This window comes from Toxotes jaculatrix, chromosome 9, assembly GCF_017976425.1.
Source record: "Toxotes jaculatrix isolate fToxJac2 chromosome 9, fToxJac2.pri, whole genome shotgun sequence".
NCBI classification, from domain to species: Eukaryota; Metazoa; Chordata; class Actinopteri; family Toxotidae; genus Toxotes; species Toxotes jaculatrix.
The window spans coordinates 25,148,444-25,167,313 of NC_054402.1; the positions used below are offsets into that span (position 1 = coordinate 25,148,444).

General features: G+C 42.0%; 1 protein-coding gene across 9 annotated transcripts in view; it reads left to right on the forward strand.

Moving 5' to 3' along the window:
• myo18ab (myosin XVIIIAb) overlaps window positions 1-9,348 on the forward strand; it is a 120,719-nt gene extending 111,371 nt beyond the window's left edge. For 6 of the 9 annotated variants that reach the window (XM_041045628.1, XM_041045626.1, XM_041045629.1 and 3 more), the window contains 3 exons: window positions 1,726-1,848; window positions 3,357-4,877; window positions 6,385-6,520. In XM_041045628.1, the coding sequence (XP_040901562.1) occupies window positions 1,726-1,848; window positions 3,357-4,869 (1,636 nt within the window). In that variant the 3' untranslated portion in view covers window positions 4,870-4,877; window positions 6,385-6,520. Of the gene's footprint in view, window positions 1-1,725; window positions 1,849-3,356; window positions 4,882-6,384 lie in introns of all 9 variants that reach the window. The other 3 variants (XM_041045632.1, XM_041045630.1, XM_041045625.1) reach the window with 2 other exon arrangements.
• Window positions 9,349-18,870: the final 9,522 nt, after the last annotated feature.

Sequence of the window (18,870 nt, forward strand, 5' to 3'; positions counted from 1 at the left end):
TCTCTGACAAGTCTGCAGTGCCAAAGACAGAGACGCTTGGCTGCTCTGTCATCATAACAGTAGGCAGCGGCAAATCCCCCAGATTGTCTAATAGTCGAGGCATGTTCTGCAAAGTTAATTACAGCTTACGAGTCCATTGCCCCCCCTTCCTCGGCCCATCTTTCTCCCCTTGTCTTTGGCGTGAATGCAGTCCCGGCATTACCACACAAGGTTATTGTATTCCATAAAAACTAGCTGGCCTTGCATTTGAATCTCACTGGGCAAACCATTGTTTGGAATCTCCAGTTTGAAATCCAGGGAGCTGCAAACGATTTTAATTATAGGTGGTACTGGGCCAGTCTGAGCTCTACGAGAAAGGGATGTTTTTCCCTCTCTTCCTCGACAAGATGGGAGGCTTTCTGAAACAGCTGCAGATGAAAACAGAGATGTTGAGCCACCCCTCTGATGTCTCAGTAGGACTATTAAGCTGTAACAACTTAATTTCACAGCGCCACACAAGCGCTGGGCTTTGACGGCACTTAATGAGTGTTGCGCTCTTTTCATCCGTGTCAAATTTTATGACAAGCCCTCCATTTTACTCCATGGCTCACAGTGGTTTGTGAACGTGTAATGATAATTGAGAGGAAAAACAGTGCAGTGCCCAGCTGTGTACCAAATCATTCTGTCAAGAAGTGGAATTATGAGTGTATGCATATGACTGTGTGTGTGTGTGTGTGTGTGTGTGTGTGTGTGTGTGTGTGTGTGTGTGTGCGTGCGTGCGTGCGTGCGTGCGTGCGTGCGTGCGTGCGTGCGTGCGTGCGTGCGTGCGTGCGTGCGTGCGTGCGTGTGTGTGTGGAAGCCTGTTGATGAAATTTTCTGCCACTCTGCTGTGAAGTTAAAAGAAACTGTAGCTGTGCAGGTTTTTTTGTTGTTGTTGTTTTCACAGTGCTTGCCATCTTTTATTCTTGGTTATGGTAACATTTGTAGATCGAAGAACAAACAGAAGTGAACATTTACTCACGTACTTTAACAGCATTTTAATCTGATGGAGGTTTCGGCCTAATCTTCATTGGATATATGCAGGACACACCTTTCACATGGCAAAGTCAATTAAATCCACCATGTTATAAAAGCAATTGTACAATGTCCAGTGCAAGAAAAACTATGAAAGACGCCAATAAGTTGCATTTGAGGAGGTATAGAACTCTGTGATTTTGGAGGTTGAGATATCAAGTTATCTACGGGATATGCCTGTAGAAAAGCCCAGCTGTGTCTAGCAGAGCTGCTTCATTCCCAGGTCTTGGAATAAATTGAAGCGCTGTCATTTTGTGTTTTTAACTGTCATGGTGCAACTACATCTCTGAAGTAGCTTGTGAAAGGTAAAGGTTTTTGTGGGATTGGCTCTTTGTCGACTAACTGCAGGACCATGGTCTCACTCATCTAACAGTGACAACGAGTGGTGTTTTTATCTATGCAGCCATGTCATGGGCATGTTTGGGTGTTTACAGAGGCTGATTGAACTGACTGCATGTCCTGTCTTTTGTCCTCCTACGCTGCCACACTAACACATACAGCTTCACAGCCAGAGAGAATTGCAGGAATGTTTTTTTTTTTTTACCTTATTCTTTCTTCTCTGAAAAGCCACATTTGACATCTTCGCTCTTTTCTGTGTTCATATCCTCTTCTGTCATCTCTTCTCTTCGTTGCTTCCTCTAACTTGTTTTCCTGTCTCTGACTGCTTACCAGTCAGGGGGATTCGGACACAGACTCTGAAGTGGAGGATCGTGTGGACGGGGTGAAGTCCTGGTTGTCCAAAAGCAAAGGGTCTACCAAGAACCTCTCAGATGACGGCAGCCTCAAGAGCTCCAGGTCAGTACAAAGCAGCGTCCTATCAGCTGCTGTCGCTATCATTTCAGCAGCTCATAGGAAGCAGCCTGCCTAGACATTTGAATGCTTTTGGACCCTGAGTCTGACTGGATGATATGGTTTACATGGTCTGACCCAGAGGAAATAGAATAATCAGAGTGCTTTGCTGAAATAAGGGGACTGCTTCTGCTTAAATGTATTTTTCAAGCTGCTCTGTCTTTATTGTCACCCGCTCAGTGAAGAGGGGGCTTTTTTTTTTTTTTTTTTTTTCTAAAAACAAACCGCCTCAGTGGTAGATTTATCGACATGCCCAATGGCCAGCTGGCATAGTCTACCTGAGCCGCTCGCCGAGATTAATGGATGTGTCTGCAAGCTGACAGCTTCAATTGCCCCAGATTTGTCTCCTTACCAGAAGATTTAACTTCCCTCCCTCACCTGAGCCACTTCCAACTTTAAAACTTCTGGAGTTTTTAAATGTCTCTTAGCAGCATGTCCCCATAGGCATAAACTGACTGATTCATTGAGCTACAGCCAACACTGGCCCTTGTGGTAGTAGCTTTCAAGTTCAAGTGACTTTATTTGCCATGTGCATTTGAGTACAAGTACATTTGAATTCTTGTTCTCTCAGTCATTTAACATAACCCAGACCAACAACAGGGAATAAAAAAGGGAGACAGGAATATTACTTAAATGTACATCAAGTTTAACTTTAACTTTGATATGGACAACTTTGATTTTCAGCCAGTTTACCCTGATTATCTAACTAAAACCTTGGTCTCTCTGTGAAAGTACATATATTCTGTGGTTAGGGTTACCTTAAACCTCAGTCCTGTCAGTCAGATTTACAAAGTAGAAACATTATTTCACAACTGCAGCAAGTAGGACAAAATCTTTCTTGTTTCCAAATGTTTTAAATCTTTTTTTTATGTCTGTCAGTTTCTGTAGAATAGCTGTAGCTTTCTAGCAGTGCAATGCTTTCTCTTTTTCTGTTTTGTCAGGTGCTGTGACTGGGGTTTAGGGAACATTTTATTCAAACAGAATCTAGTAGCAAATGTTCTTACCAAATTTAAATCCTTTATCTAATCTATTTAGATTTAGGTTTCAGCAACTTTAAGCAGCGACAATCAAAATTAATTTTATGTTTAATAACTAATACCAACCGAGCCCACCATTCATGCCAACATGCCATTCAAACTCTCAATTCATTTTGATTCTTCACTTTCCCTTGGTGGGCCATACTGTTATTTTAGCGTCTGTCTTAACGTTTCAGTGCAGGATAAACCCTTGTTTGTCCCTGGTCGGGTGTCTCCAGTTGTACATTTCTATACTCTCGTGCTAAATGTCATCTTTTACATTTCCTATCACATTTCTGTTGTTATGATTTGTCAAGTTTCATTCATCTCTTCACTCTCTTCCCTGACTCACCTCCACTTGCCCCAATATCTCATCGTTGACATTTTCTCTCCCACTACCTTCATTCCTTCTTCCTTTCCATTGTTGTTTCTTTCTAGATTTGCTGTAAATGTAGACGCAAAAGAAGGGAAAGAGTCAAAAGAGGGTAAGGAATGGAAAGAGGTAAATAAAGAGGGCAAAGAGGTAGAACCGAGCAGACCCTTGTCGGTGATCAGCTCCCTTAGCTACAGAAAACGATCCAACCTTGATTCCATTGGAGGCAAAGGAAATGCCCTCTTCAGTGCCCTCAAGGAGAATGCTGAGTCAGAAGACGCTCTGTCCTTCCTGAAGGCCAAACCCAAAACCTCGGATCCTCAAGATGACACCTACTCAGTCAGCTCCAGGAGGAAGTCCCTGGCAGGGGATGACGTGAATGGCAGAGAATCAGTCATCTCCCAGGCCTATTCAGAGGCCAACAGCCGAGCCAGGAAAGGCATGGACAGTCGCTGGGGGGATTTTGACAAAGAATCAGTCATTTCATTCACTGCACCACACCGGGCCTCCACACGTCTTGGGTTAAGCCCAGAGGATGATACCAAATCTACCATCAGCTTAGGTCAGTTGAGCCCACTTGGACACCGGCGAAGCACCTCACGCATAGATGAGGGCAGACGTGGGAGGTCAGCGTACGGAAGCAGTCCCAGTAGCCCTTGCTTTAGCAGGCGGTCTGGGGGTCGCAGCCCTGGAAGTGTTAGCCGAGCTGATTCCCGTATGTCGCTAGCGCGCAGCTGCCGCCTGAGTGAGTTTGATGTTGATATTGATGACAGTCGGAGTGTGGCCTTTACCGAGAGGTCAGCTTACAGCCCTCACTTCTCCACCGGTCGCAGTGTCTCCATGCCACCACCACAAGACAGATCATTAGCTACAAATAATGACCCAGTAGATGATTTGGAAATCAGACCAGTCAGTCATCGCAACTACCTTGACCCTGATCTGGAGAAAGCCATCAATGAAGTGTTGAGTTTTAAGCCTATCAAATTCAAGCGCAGGAGTTTGGAAGACTCAGAGGGTGAAGAAGAGAAATCCAAGAATGATGAAGGTGACCGCAAAAGTGTCCAGAATGGAGACGCTACTCGTCCTGCCAGCAGTCTTAGACGCTCTGCGTCGGCTGTGGACTGCATGAGACCGTCCCGCAGTGCCAGCAGTTGCAGCAGTCACCATCGCAGCAAGAGCAGAGGCAAGAGTAAGAAAAAGAAGAAAAGCCACAGCTCCGACTCTGACAGCTCAAGAAATGGCCGTCATCATAGGAGCAGCTCCAAGAGGAGGTCCAAGTCCAAGTCCAAGAAAAAGTCCAAGAAGAGGGATCAGTCTTCGTCTGATTCATCTTCAACATCTTCAGATTCTGAGTCAGACTCTGAGTCAGATTCAAGCTCTGGTGCATCCACCATTTCCTACCGAAGCTCCAGCAGTGTGAAGAGGGCCCCGGCTCGAAAGGTTTCCAGCCCAGAAAAGGAAGAAGAAGCTGAGCCACCGAGCGAAGGCCCTCCCCTTAACAAAAAGGACGAGAAGAAGAGGAAGAAGAAGGTGGACAGCCTGATGATGAAGTACTTGTATCGGCCGGACAGTGACTGAGGAAGGCAGTAGGTGGTTGCCTGATTATGGACTTACCTTTAGGAGTGTTTTTGACGCATGATGTCATCTAATCAATCAAAGACCTTTTCACTTATCGATCAGCCCGTGAAGTGCTCCACACTAAGTCTGTATGGGATTGGCTTTTCACAGTTTAGAATTTTTAATTTGTTGGGTGTGTTTTTGATGACGTGTTATGTGAGGCATGCTAACAATTTTTGATGTGAACTACTGCACGTTCTTAGTTTCAAACCAAACAGTAGTGACCACAGTCTCTGTGGCTGTCTTTTCACTGGTTTAATGCTGTTGAGGCTATGAGATGCACTCAACGTGGATGTTAACTCAGCCTTAAATTACTCCCAAGACGTCACTTTGATTTATGGCCCCAGAAAGGTAAAAATAACAGTCAATTAAGAGAGGCCATAGTACATTTTTTTCTTCCAGTCCATAACTGCAAGCATAATTAGACCCTGAGCATTGATTTACATCAACTAGCAAATTCATCTGAGATGCACAGCAGAGAGTAATTAACCCCCAGTTTGCAATACTTAAGCAGTTTGACTCTTAAATAAAATTAAAAAGCTGGGCTAGGTTGTATGTAGACTGGTAATGGGATTGGGTTTTTCTTGTGTCAGAATTCATTAGGAGTATTTGAGATGCTGTTAAAAAAAGATGATGTGAATCATTGAATCATGTTCAGATATTGGTAATGATTTGTTTCATTTTTAACAGGCTTCTTGTTTTCTTTGAGCTAATTCACTTGGCAATTGTAACATTTTGAGAATGGAATCACATCTGTCACAGTACTTTGTATTTTTTATTCGAATGGCATAGATTGAATCCCTTAATAACCTTATTAACATGAAACAATTTTGCATGCTACCATGGTACCACACTGCATGAAGATACAGAGATTTGGTTTCCACTACATGCTAGTGGAAAGGTCTCATAATCTGGTTAAATGTACAGCTACTTTGAGAGCTTAACATACTGTAACACAAGAATACACAGACTTACAGACAGAACATGAGCAAATTTTGTCACTACCTCAACACTTGTCAAATTTAGAAAGAAAAAAATGCGGCAATATATAAAACAAGCAAATTGTGAAACATTTTACAGTGAGACAAACATCAGCAAATGAAGAAATACTGCAAGTAGTACACAGTGGAACTGATATACAGCACAATGGAAGGTTCTTGGGAATATGGAAAACAGATGAACATGCTATTAGATAGTAAAGGCTAACACTAGGTGTGCTAATATTTGGCCTCCCCTGGAAACTTCTGTTGTGTTGTAATGTTGTCCAGTTGTTAAGTTATGACTTGCAGCATTTTCTTTCTAAATGCACTTTCTAAATGCAACAAGTGAGTTGTTAAAGTGATGGTGATGGTTTCCACATTGGCTTTTGTTTTTTTTTTTCTTATACAGTGCAGTGCATCAAGCTCTCTTAGCCATTGTTCTTGGCCATTTTCTGCTCAACGTTTGATAACATCAGCTTCTGCTTGTTCTTCCTAGCCCGCCCGGTCGAAGACACTACTACAGTAGATCTGATGAAGAGGAGGAGGAAGAAGAAAAAGAAGAAGGCGGGGCGACCCAGGGCTCTTACCACTCTCGATACAGATATGGCAGCCAAGTGAAAGACGACGGCGGCGAGGACAGGCCTTATGAGACCACATCGTAGTCCTTGCTGTCACCATCCACCCTCTAAAACGCACCCTCACTCAACTGTGACAGTTTGTCTTGCATGCAGAGTTGGTCACAACCACACACACACACACACACACACCTAAACACTCACAACCCTGCAAGAAAACACAGACGTTCAAATACTGTAGATGTTCCTAACACTCAGTCACCTGAGGCGAATCCTCACAGGATTTGGTCCTAGTTTGACAAACTACACAGTCTTATTGACTCCTCATTCATCAGTCTAACCTCACTGCACACACAGCAGCTCTGTTATTAACGACTCGACTCTGCTGGTTGCATGCAAGCAGCAGTTGCCTGGTTTGAGCAGCCATCCTGTTTAACTGCAGCCGTGGTTGTAACTGAGCCAAAGAACTTGAGGTTGCAATGATAGTAGATTCTTTCTTTCTTTCCCTCTCTTTGTCTCTGTCACTCTTCCTCTCTTCTTTACATATAGTAACTTCACAATAATATGTATTGCCATAGTACAATGTATTGCCAAAAAGCCTTTGTTCCAAGTATGTGTGCGCACTGTTTTACTTATTTCCAATTGATGCTGAATCCTGGGAAAAGTTCCAGCTTTTTTTTTTTTTTTTATTTCTTCTTTCCTTTTCCGGATAAGTGCCATTTGACTTAAGTGGGCTCCTCTACAGCTGGATTCTCTGCAGCTGTGGTGTTTCATGAGCTGCTGCACTGTACACTGAAGATGCTCTCATTATCATCTGCTTGCTTTTTGTGTGCCTGAAAAGTTTTCTGCCTTTTGCTGGCAAATTATGTCTTCCTTACAGGGGAAGAGGATTGCATCACTCACCGCTCCGCCATGAAAGCAAAGCTTTTTTTTTTTTTTCTCTCTCCCCCCTTTTGAATCTCTTGTTATTGATGTTTGACAGATTTGTTTTGCAGAGGACCGCCGTCGAGCAAATTAATTTCCACGAGGTTTGAGCTTACCTCTGAAATGCCTTGTCTTATTTTTTATTTTGACTTGATTTGACTACGTACTTGCCAGGATTAGCGATGAAGAGACTTAGGCTTTGTCCTTGTGCTTGTCGTTCACACGCCGTCTGCGTTTTGTTTTAAGTTTGATGTGCTTTACTTTTCCAAAGGGAATTTATTTAACCTTGGGCACCAATCATTTCTTTTTCTCACAAGTCTCACAAAAACCGCTGCGGATATGATAATGTCAAACCAGCATGATACAGGAAAAAGCTGGCTTTATTCTAGATTTTTTTTTTTTATTGTGAACAAATCACATGGAAAGACTAAAACTAGTGATGTGTTTTCTTGACCTTTGGGAATATTATGTGTAAGAAAAATACTCTGGTTTTTCTGAGCCTTCAACCATGATTCTCAGTAGTCTTAAATGAACAGAGCTGGCTTGGGTGTCATTCCAACTCTTAGCCCTGAGCCCACTGATTCCTGCTGAAGACAGAAATCTTTGAAACATACATATATAGTTGCATTTTTTTTTTAAAAAAAAAAGGTTCAGTCATTTCTTCATCTCTTCTTAATGCTTGTCACCGTGGGTTTTTTTTTTAGCAAACTGTGAAGATGCTTGTGCTAGTCAGCAGTTACTTATTATTGGTTATTCACAGGTTATTCAGGAGACATGTTTGTTTCAACAACTCTTTCTTACTTTCTGCAAACCATTCCACGTTTCTGGAGCCGTGTATGCTCTGGTAGAGAAGGATTATAGAAAAGCATATGATGAAGCACAGGAAGTCAAATTCACCATGTACGACAGTTACATCTCACAGAGTCCGAAAACCTGCCTGACCTGTCCACGAGGTTTCCATCTGTGGTGCTGAATCCAAACGCTTCTACACGTTACCTCAGTGATGCTTTGGAGTCATCATTATTCATTCAGGATGGTTAGCTAGATCATTACAGATTGAGTATTACAATTTTTTTTTTTCAACATGTACCGCACATTTTGAATAATAAATGACAGTAATCAGCCCACAGGCCACAGCAGCTTCTGCTTTGAACTCTCATTGACTGCTGTTGGTCAATGGTTGAAGTTTCTGCAGGCAGATCCACTGATCGCAGCGATTCCACTCAAATGAGCCCAGTTGTCTTTGGATCCTTTTCGTCTTTTCATGGGTTTTTGATGATAATATGAAAAATCTAGAATATCACCAGCCTTTTTCCTTCAAAGCCTCATTGGGTATTTTAACTGTAACTTAATTAACTGGACATACTACAGCCAGTATAACCAATACTGTGAAAACATGTTCAGCGTCTTTGAGACCTGGTTATTTGTCAGGTTTTTTTTTTTTGTTAACTCAGTGATGCCTCTAAACAGCAAGAAAAGAGGAACCTGCATTTTCATGGTTGCTTAAGTGTTACATCACACCCTTTGGTCGTCTGTCTGGTATTTACTGAGTAGCATTAAGATATTATTGAAAGCCATTTAAAGAGCAGAAGAGCTTGACATAGCATTTGGGGCTGAAGAAAAAAAAATTGTGGATGCTCTTCACTGTGGGAGAAATTGGGCGTCATTTTTATTCTCTATGCAGTCGACACAGGTGTGGAAATGCGTTTTCTGATTGACCCTGATAGAGTGTCCGGATTCAACAGGAAATAAAAACTAAACTAAACTAAAGAGCAGACATAATATTGATGACTGCACACAGTATTTATATATAAATATGTGTATGATTCATGCTAGCTTTGAAAATACTTCATGTTTATTTTCATTATTGAACAAATTGACCACTTGGTATAAATTTTGCATTACAGTTTAATATATTGTAAATAAATGATGGTGATTGTTTTAGAATGCCTTGCAGACTGGCTTTGTCTGGAGTTGCTGTGTTTTGTTGCTGTGTATCCTCAGTTCACATCTTTCAGTTTACCCTCACGTGTCAACTTCCTGTCTTTTGTTTCTGCTACATCCACATGGTGTTTTCATCTGCTGTCACCGGCGGTATTGATCCTGCGAATGCCTTAAAACATTCACAGACATTCCTAATGATTTTGCTTTTTTTTTGCCTTTTCCTGTTTAAGGGGAAATGGGAGTTTTCTGCTTTAAGAGCTGATAATTAGCTCTGCAGATATCAGCACATTTAGCTGGAGGCAGCAGGGTTTCTATTGAAGAAATCCAGATCACGTGATGATGGAGATGATTCAGGCTTTCATTTCTAAACACTCGTAAAAATGGAACTCATATGATGATATCTTCTGTATCCTGCAGAAATTCATTTCTCTTGAAGATTTCACTGAAGATGGAAGAGAGTTTGATTTTGACTCTACTTCTCTGGGCTCTGTTTCCTTGCCTGCAGGTTTTAGGCGTGTCAGGTTGTAGGGATGTCGGTGTGGTTCTGTTGGTCTGTCCACCACTTTGGTCCAGACTGAAATATGTCAACTACTGAATGGATTACCATGACATTTATGTTTCCCTCAGCTGACTGAGAGGAGGCCCTATAAACAGGATAATTGGTCACATATCGCACGTCTGTACTGACATTCATGGTCCCCAGAGGAGGAGGACTAATGACATTCATTGTCTTTACTCCAGTTCCACCCTGAAGTTGACGTTTGTCGTTTTGACTGAATAATCACAGCAGTTATTGGACAGATTGCCGTGAAATTTGGTGCAGACATGTAGACTTCACTCAGAATCACTTGGTGATTTCTGTGAGCCTCTAATCAGGTCCAGATTTTATCGTGTTAAATTGTTTGGTTTTTGGTTTTTGATCATTTGAAAAAAGACCACACCTCGGCCTCAGCCTCGCTCTGCTGTGATACAGTATTCTGTGACCTGTGAATCTGTGACCTGCAGCACTGCACGATATTCACCTTCAGGTAATGTTAAGTGTGTTGTGCATGCAAAACGTGAAGACAGGGTCAATGAATGTCTCAGAATATGTGGAGAACTCCCTGCATGTCCCACAAAGCAGAATCTCAAAATTATTAATACTAATTATTATCAGTGTGGTCAGAATGAGCTAGAATGAGAGTTATATCTTGCTAAAGTAAACAGCAGAAAACTGATGGGTGCAGTTTCTTTGAAATTATTCTGATTGTTTCTTTCTGGAAAAAAAAAAATAGGCTGGCGAAAGCTGGTCTGGTCTATATGTTGCTTTCAGCCCTTTATTCTGTGTCTCCAGGTGCCTCGCTTATTTTTTGATGCAATCACCAGTGTGGCCGAAGGTGAGAGAGATATTGAGATTACAGTAAACTTAAGCCCCTGACAGAATACTGTAGTTCATATATTCTTGCAGTTCCGAGGAGACTGGCCTGCTTTGCCATTAACATTAAATAGTGCAAACCCCATGTATTCATATGTTGCTGGTCTTTTGTTGTATATAATGATGGCAGTAACGGCAGTGACACAGACTGTGGACATATCTGACTCCTGCCAGCCATGTGTCATCCACGACAGCAGCCTCTCTACATGAAGGCTTCCCATTGGCATCCATCTGAATGCTGCAGATATGCGCTCTTCCTGTAGGAGGTTACCGGGGCAACAGCTGCTTGTGTCGTCAGACAAAAGTAGCCAGAGGCAACGCATTTATATGTAGACCTACGGCCATGACAAACAACATGATGTGGTGGAAATGTTGTTTGATCAATGTGTTATTTTTGAAAATTGATACAAAACAAATTGCAGAATCTAAACTGGATCGTTAGGAGGATTTATCAGTTCACACAGATCTAAATGTGTCACTGAAAAATCCTCATAGTTCCATAAAATACCTAGAAAGAGCTCACACAACCTTTAACACTAAAGATGAGTTAAAGGTTACGTACTTATGTGTTTTATGATACAGGATGATACAGGGCTAATTATTTAGGGACCAAGATGCCTGTTTCCATCAGTAGGTCATTCCCAAAGTACACCTTTCATTTTCACATTGACCAGGTTAAACATTTTGTAATAAGCTAATGTTGTTAGCTGATAAAGTGATAAAGAGAGAAGAAGAAATATTATTAATGAGATCATATCTAAATATAGTGATGTAAAAAATATATATAGATGTGTATCTCACACGATGTGTGAGTGTCACCCTGAGGATGAAATGGCATCTTTTAAAATATCTCTCTGACTGTGTATGAAACCTTAAAGCCTGGAGTGTGTGTCACCTACAGACAGCAGCTGTGTGTGTGCTCAGAGTGTCCTTGAAGGACGTCAGAGTGAGATGTAATCTTTTTCCGATCAATATTCAATCTAATATTTTGATACATGTGAGGAAAGTGCTCTGCGTGTTGTCCTGGTTCAGCTTCTGACTTCAGGCCTTCGTGTCGTTTGGTCAGATGTTTCATCAAAAGGACGTTTTTACACTTTGAACTGCATCAGAAAAATCTGAAACTATACAGTTTTTCCAACCTCAGTCAGACGTAATAATCACATGATGAGGATGAGGGTAAATGACTGTGTGCCTTCACTCTGCCTTCAGATGTGACTGAATTGGCCTTGAATATTTCGTTTGACTGGGTTTATAGACATTAGATGTTATGTGTTCACTGTTAGTTCTCCAGCTGACCTCCATAACTGTCTCTGTCTGTGATCATGGGGGGGGACATGACTGTGACATGGTTGTGTTTTGAAGTCCTTCCATCAGACTTTCTTTTTTCTTTGCTGTAGTTTGAGCTCAGGTCGCATCAATTCTAAATAACTGATCACTCTTATGAAACTGACTCGGTAGTTACAGCTATGTTTAACACTCTTAGACAAAGGATTGATTGAGACAAAAGATAAACTGTGGAAAATTAAAAGAGCGAGAGTAGAAATAATGTAGAATCATTCTTCATTCTCAGATTCATCAGCTGGATCCATTATGATGAAAGTATTGATTATTACTACTTTAAGGTTGAAAAAGGAGTGAGTTTGCTTGACTGACAGGTGTCTGTGATGATCACATACAGTTTGCGTCCACCGACTGTGATGATAGAAGCAGGTTTCTTCCAAATCCAGGGTTTTAAAACGTCCCTCCAGAAATGTTTGGACGACATCACAGATGTTACTTCTGTATATTTGAGACATTAACATAATTTAAAGGTACATTTTGGAACCACTTGTGCAGATAGTATGGAAGATCCAGCGTTTTTTTCTGCCAGGCTGATAAATTTCCGTTTTTATGATGATGTGAAATACCCAGAGTAAACAAAAACAGTGTTCCTGTTCATTTTTTAAATGCAGAACAAAACTTCAGCAAATAAGCCTGAAACTATCTGCATGGCCACACAGCCGGAGGGATAAGTGATAAATGATGTGATGAACTGACCTTTTAAATGTGTTGTGTGCTGTCTTATGGATAGCCTGTCATCTCTGACATTTACATCTGAGAGGAAAACTCAGCGTTAAGCTTTATGTTTACAGTATATTTCCCAAAGGTCAAAGGTGAGATTTACAGGGAACAGTTACTGAACACATGGTTGATATGACAGCCAGTTCACAGTCACCTGTAGCTGACAGCGTTCATACGTTCTGCTGTATCCAGCTTCACACAGGTGTTTTGCACCTGATGTGTGCCGCTGATCTGGAACCGTTGGAACAATGAACAGTCATTTTCGGTCCGCTCCTCATAGGCAAACTGGATGTTCTGGGTCCAGTGCCTCATTCAGGGCTCCCAGCCTAAGAGCGGGCCCTGCTGCAGGCAGTGACCTCAGGCCTCCAGGCTGGGCTGTCTTCCCATGGTCTCTTCCCCCTTGTTGAAAGAGAACCGCCATCAAGCGGTTTGCCCCTCCGAAGCAGATGACAGTTCAGAGTGGCTGTCAGCCGTTTGCTTGACACAAGGTCAGAGGCAAAGACCGCAAGTCAGCCAAGAAAAAAAAAACACGATGGACTGTCAGCCAAGGAGCCCGAGGGAAAAGAGGGAAACAGCAGCCACATTTGGAAGGGTAATGAGCTCAGTGGTGAGGCAGCCAGAGGAAAACACTGAAGGCATGGCATGTTTTTACAACATCTTCTTGTCACTGTCTCCCTCTGGGGAAAAGGTGTGCTCACCTTCCCACTATGTTGCTTCTTCCTTCCATCATCTCAGTCTGTCCGTCCTTACCTCTCCCTCTCGCTCCCTCCCTCCCTCCCTCCCTGCCAGCAGAGATGTGCTGTGGTGGCTGAGAGGCTAATTCCCATCATTCAGCTCATGAATACCGAATGGCCACGAGTACTTTTGATTAAGAAGGAACAAGGGTTGCAGACGATAATCTGCAATCTCTCACCAGTCAGAGGGGGATTACTACGGAGACAGGCCAGAGGGAGAAGGGAAATAATATATGTTTCATTTTTAAACTAATTCAAACAGAGAAAGGCTGTGTTTGTTTAAGGGGAGTGCAGTTTTTTCATTTCAGCAAAATATAAAGTATTAGCACCTGAGAGAATTGCCTGAAATTGCCATTTCCACCGTTCTGGAAGTGCTGAGGCAGCACGGCAACTTTTGACATCCTGAGTCGCTGAGCGGATGCTGCGTGAGAGGTGAAGCTGAGCTGCCTGCTGTTTGGGGATGTTCCCCTATAGAAGAAGCCACAGTGAGGGAGAATTCACTATCACTTACCAGCTCCACAGATGATCTGACCTCGCCTCTGGTTGCTTCCTGCCGGCTTTTTGCTTGTCAGTGAGACTGCACTGCAGGCAGGGAGCAACAGATAAAGAGCAAAATGTATTTGACCCGTGAAGAGAAAACTGCATGAGACCGACCTCCCAGCCTCGATGCATTTTCCCAAACATGAAATGTTACAAACAAGGATCCGTCTTTTATTGGCTGGCAACTGATGCTTAATTCATTCAGAATATCTAGAAGTGTGTATGAAGGAGGAATTTAATATTTGTTTGGATCCATTAGCCAGATGGCACTGCATTTTGATGAACTTATTTGGAATGGAGGCCTGGTGCCCCCCCTGTTATTTATGAATTTTGTGCATTAATTCTTATCACCTCTCTGCACAGGTGACTGCGTTCAAGGCTACGTACGGCTGCAGCTACTGCTAATTACCAGACAGTGTAGTAAACTACTTGAAAGTAGCCTGAAAGTGTAGATGTGATGTGATGTTTTTGTGATAAATAGTACAGGCCACGTTTGAGTCGAGCTGAAGTTGATGAACTGCCTTAAAGCTGCAGGTTGTGTGATGGATAATGTCTGAGCAGCAGATCCCAGACTCTACTGAATATTTAAAAAGTCCACACCTCAAAATACAAACTAAACAGATTCTTTTTGTGAGACTCAGCTGGGGATTACACATCTTTGGTGCCTTGGTGTTGATTTTTAAAGTCACTGTTATTCATATCAACCCTGAATAAACTGAATTTTTGGGCACTTGGGGACAGAGGAAGAAGCTGAGAGCGGTGCTGCAGCTGTGACTGAGGACACTGAGGACCTGTGTTTAAGGTAGAGTTTGCTATGAATTTACAGAGCATTGTTTCTGGAGGGAGTTTTTAGAATTTTTCAAAAGCAATTTTCCAGGCGAACTCAACTATCATCTTGATCAGAATGTAACCAGAATGTTTTTCATGTGTATTTATTTTGTTGAGTGTTCAGTTACACTTTCTCTAATTGTTATTTCCAGCGTAAAGAAAAAGGCTCCTTGACTCTGAGGGAATTAAACTCTCGGGAAGAAATGCTGAATTTCCTTTATTTATTTATTTATTTATTTAGTTAGTTAGTTAGTTAGTTAGTTTTGGCGTAAAAATAGTCACATCTGAACATTTTGAGCCTAAAAATACTAGAATCAGCTTTTGTTACAGCTTTTGTAACATCACTGTTATTTGTCTCTGTAGCTTGTTTGGCTTCATGTTGCTGCATGTCAGAAAAAATACAGCGCAACACAGATCTCCTTCATATTTCATGATCTTTGTTCTTCTTTCGTTCATTTTCTATCACGTTAACCTGTCCAGTTCTCCTACTGGTCAACACGTCTCCTTTACTTTCGAGCGTTGAGCCCAAATGTTGCCTCTGGTGTTTAGTTGGAGGTCTGCTGTGCAGAGGTCCAGGTCAGCTGACAGTGAGTAACATCAGTGTGAATACGGAGCCCTGCAGTGTGTGGTGCTGATCAGGAGGACAGGTGAAGAAAAGCCTGGAGGGCTGCTGAAGACTGACCTCATGTCAAGGCTCATCTCTGGGGTTTTGTAGGAGTGTTTGGAAAAGGCCTGTGAGCTACATCTCTGCCCACTGAAGGTCACCAGCAGCTCCCCATATCACACTGCAAGGTTTTCCACACGCCTAACCGCTCAGCAGTGTGTGTATATTTAATGTGAAGTTTAATTTGTACCTAAAATCCATGTTTGTTTTCACAAAGCTCAACGCGCTGAATGAAAGCTCAACAAAACTACAATATCAGCAACAACTGCATTGTTACTCACAGGGTGAGTCTCATGCAGTTCAAGAACAAAGCCAAATATGTGTTAATCTGTCTCTCAATGCTTTATGACTTTCCGGCCCATGTGAGTGACCCAGCTGAGGACAGAGGGAATAATGCAGAGAGGGGAACCTCAGAGCATGACAGACGGCTCCGGGTCAAACCCCTCATCTATGTGATTCAGGATGCCTGAAAGGCATTCATTCATCCCTGCAGAAGTCTTGCTGTGGATGAACTTGCAAAGGACATACTGGCTTGACAGAGACAAACCAAACAAGTGGCTTTTCAAGTTGTTTGTACTCGTGGACTCCAGCAATGGATACACTGGAAAGAACAGCTGCTCCACAGGCCGGAGACTCTCTTCTGACTCTGCCATGTCACTGATTGACCGAAGGTATTTGGGGTCTGGGTACCATCTGTACATAGATCATTGCTACACAAGTCCAAAACTGTTCAAGGACCTGTTTGCTTGTAATTTTGGTGCTTCTTGAACATACAGTGGAGGGGACTGTCCACATAGTCCTGTCAATGACTACTGTGATAAAGAAGTCACCTAGAGGAATGTACCACTGGATGAGGGAAGGTCTTCTTCCCTTTGTGAAGTGGCTGACAGGCCTCAGATCCAGAGGATTAAATTCTAGTCTTAAGACCTTCATGATTCTAGTTTTTACTGTACTGGCATATTACTAAACAAATTTAAATTTCCACAAATTAACTGACACACAAAGTCCTTGTCCTGGTAGTAATATTTCCGTGTAGGTGTACCAGTTAAGGTTAAGGTCCAATTAAATTACAGCACATAAGTATTGTAGAGTAATTTTAGAAAACAATCCATAACAGACAAAAGGCCAGAAAAATATTAGGGCTAATAAGTCTATATAAGTTAAAAAAAAAAAAAAAAAGAACCTAGAGTGTTGTACATGTCCATACCAATGCTCTGTCCCATTTGTGATCATAAATGCTAACAAGGAACATTAATCCATTAACTTGAAACCTTCCTCACTGCCTGTTAAATTCAATGAAAGGACACTATTGTTTTCTACCTTCAAATACCATGAGATGGGACTGATCCCTCTCCTGACACCACTGTACCCTACTAATTCAGCTAACACTAAAGGAAACTCTTTGTCTTCAATAAAAAAAAAATGACCTGGCCTGGCATCCACTAGAAACTGGAGCAGTCTGTTGTTGTTTTCATCAGTGTGGTCCAGGAAAAAAAAAGAAAAAGACAAAAAACCTGTTTGTTCCATTCTTTCACCATCACTGTGGGTGATTGCTGCTCCTGCTCACGTTTGCCGCTGCAGTGGCTGGTATTTGGTGAAAAGGTTAATAAAGAACAGTGATGTTTCTCAGACAGGTGCCGTGCTGATGTATGGTTCATGGCCTTTCACTGCACAATCTGTGAGTGTGAATCCTCAGACCTGTTTGTCCTACTCGTCTAAACTCACCAGGACAGATCAGGTTTGCGTTCTTAGCCACGTGGTGCAGGGGTCCTAAGTCTTCAGGCTTGAAAAAGCAAGTAAAAATGAAAGTGTTTTTTGCTCTCGACATTTATTGCACCTGCTTAGATACAGATAATATGGCCTAGATATGATGTTTATACACTGATTTGGTTTGATTTTGGTTCTTGGTATTTGCCCTCCTCAAGCAGCATAAACCAGGTTCCTGAGACAAGTGCAGCACTTAACTGCATCACAAGTAACATAGGTCCATTTTAGCTAAATGTCTTCGTCATTGTCCCATGATGTTGTCTCACTTGTGCTGTGCCCTTTCAACATGTGCCTGTCAATATGGGCCTGTGTTAATCCAGCTTGCAGCTTTCTTGAGAGCATTTTCCAGACTTCACACTTGAAGTGTTACACAGTGAAAGAAGATATTAAACAAATGTTTCCACAGATTGAGTGATACCTTTAAAGTTCCCTCCTCCTCTTCAGACTGTGTGGGAAGACTGTCCTCTCTGAACAGTCTGTCCTCTCTGAAAACCAAAACATCTATTGTTTCAGAAAGTGCCCCAAAGTGCCCCACGTTTACACTGGACTGACAGAGGCCTCCTCTAGCAGCAGTAGTAATTATGACTGCAAAGGAGGAAATCAGGAGGTTTGATGATAGCATGACAAAGACCACATAGGCAGGAGGTCACTGTGGGTGGATGAGCAGGACAAATGTATGTTTACAGGGGCTTTAAAAGCGGTGATAATTATGTTGTTCTCTGCTGTTACTAATGGTGGATACTTTGAATGAAGACATATGACATCTTACCTCTTGGGTTTGAATAAAACTGCGTCAAACCTAGTTCACATGCTGTGAATCTATTTTTAAGCAAACCTCAGTGAGATACTGAGTCTAAACTGTCCTGTTTTTTAAAATCCATTTACCTAAGTATTGTATTTAGACATTTAAGTAATTTAAGGAATTAACATATAGATAAAGACTGAACTTTTTCTTCTTTGCTCTATTTTTGTCTGTTTCTGTTGTAAACCATAATGTTTTCATGCCTTCAGCTGATTTAATGTGAGCATTCAGCATTTAGCCCTGCCCCTCTCAACACCACTGCATTTGTAATCCTTCCGACAAACCAAATGTGACCTACTTGAACAATAAAGAGAATTTCAGGGAGCTTAGCTAACTCTTGTGAAATGCATCAGTGTAAATATATTTACTCATACATTCAGAGGGACCAGTGGGTGCTGCCCGGGTCCAACTTATTCCACTGTGAGCCTCTCCAAGCTGCCTAACTCCTTCTGTCTTAACTCCTCTGGGTTATGTTTCTCGCTTTAGGTTACCACTCCTCTGTAAATATTCATCACTGCAGCAGCTCTGTTTGCATTCTGGGAAAATGTCACTTATGATCTTTAAGCTTGCATTTGCCTGAAACCTAAATGACAGCAGTGGCAGAATTCCTGCACAACAGTAAGAGAAAGAACAGACGTGACACTGCGTTGAAAGCTTGGCTATGTGGAAAGTACTCCTGCTGTCATTCTCACTCTCACTCTTTTTTTTTTTTGTTGTATGTTTTTTTTG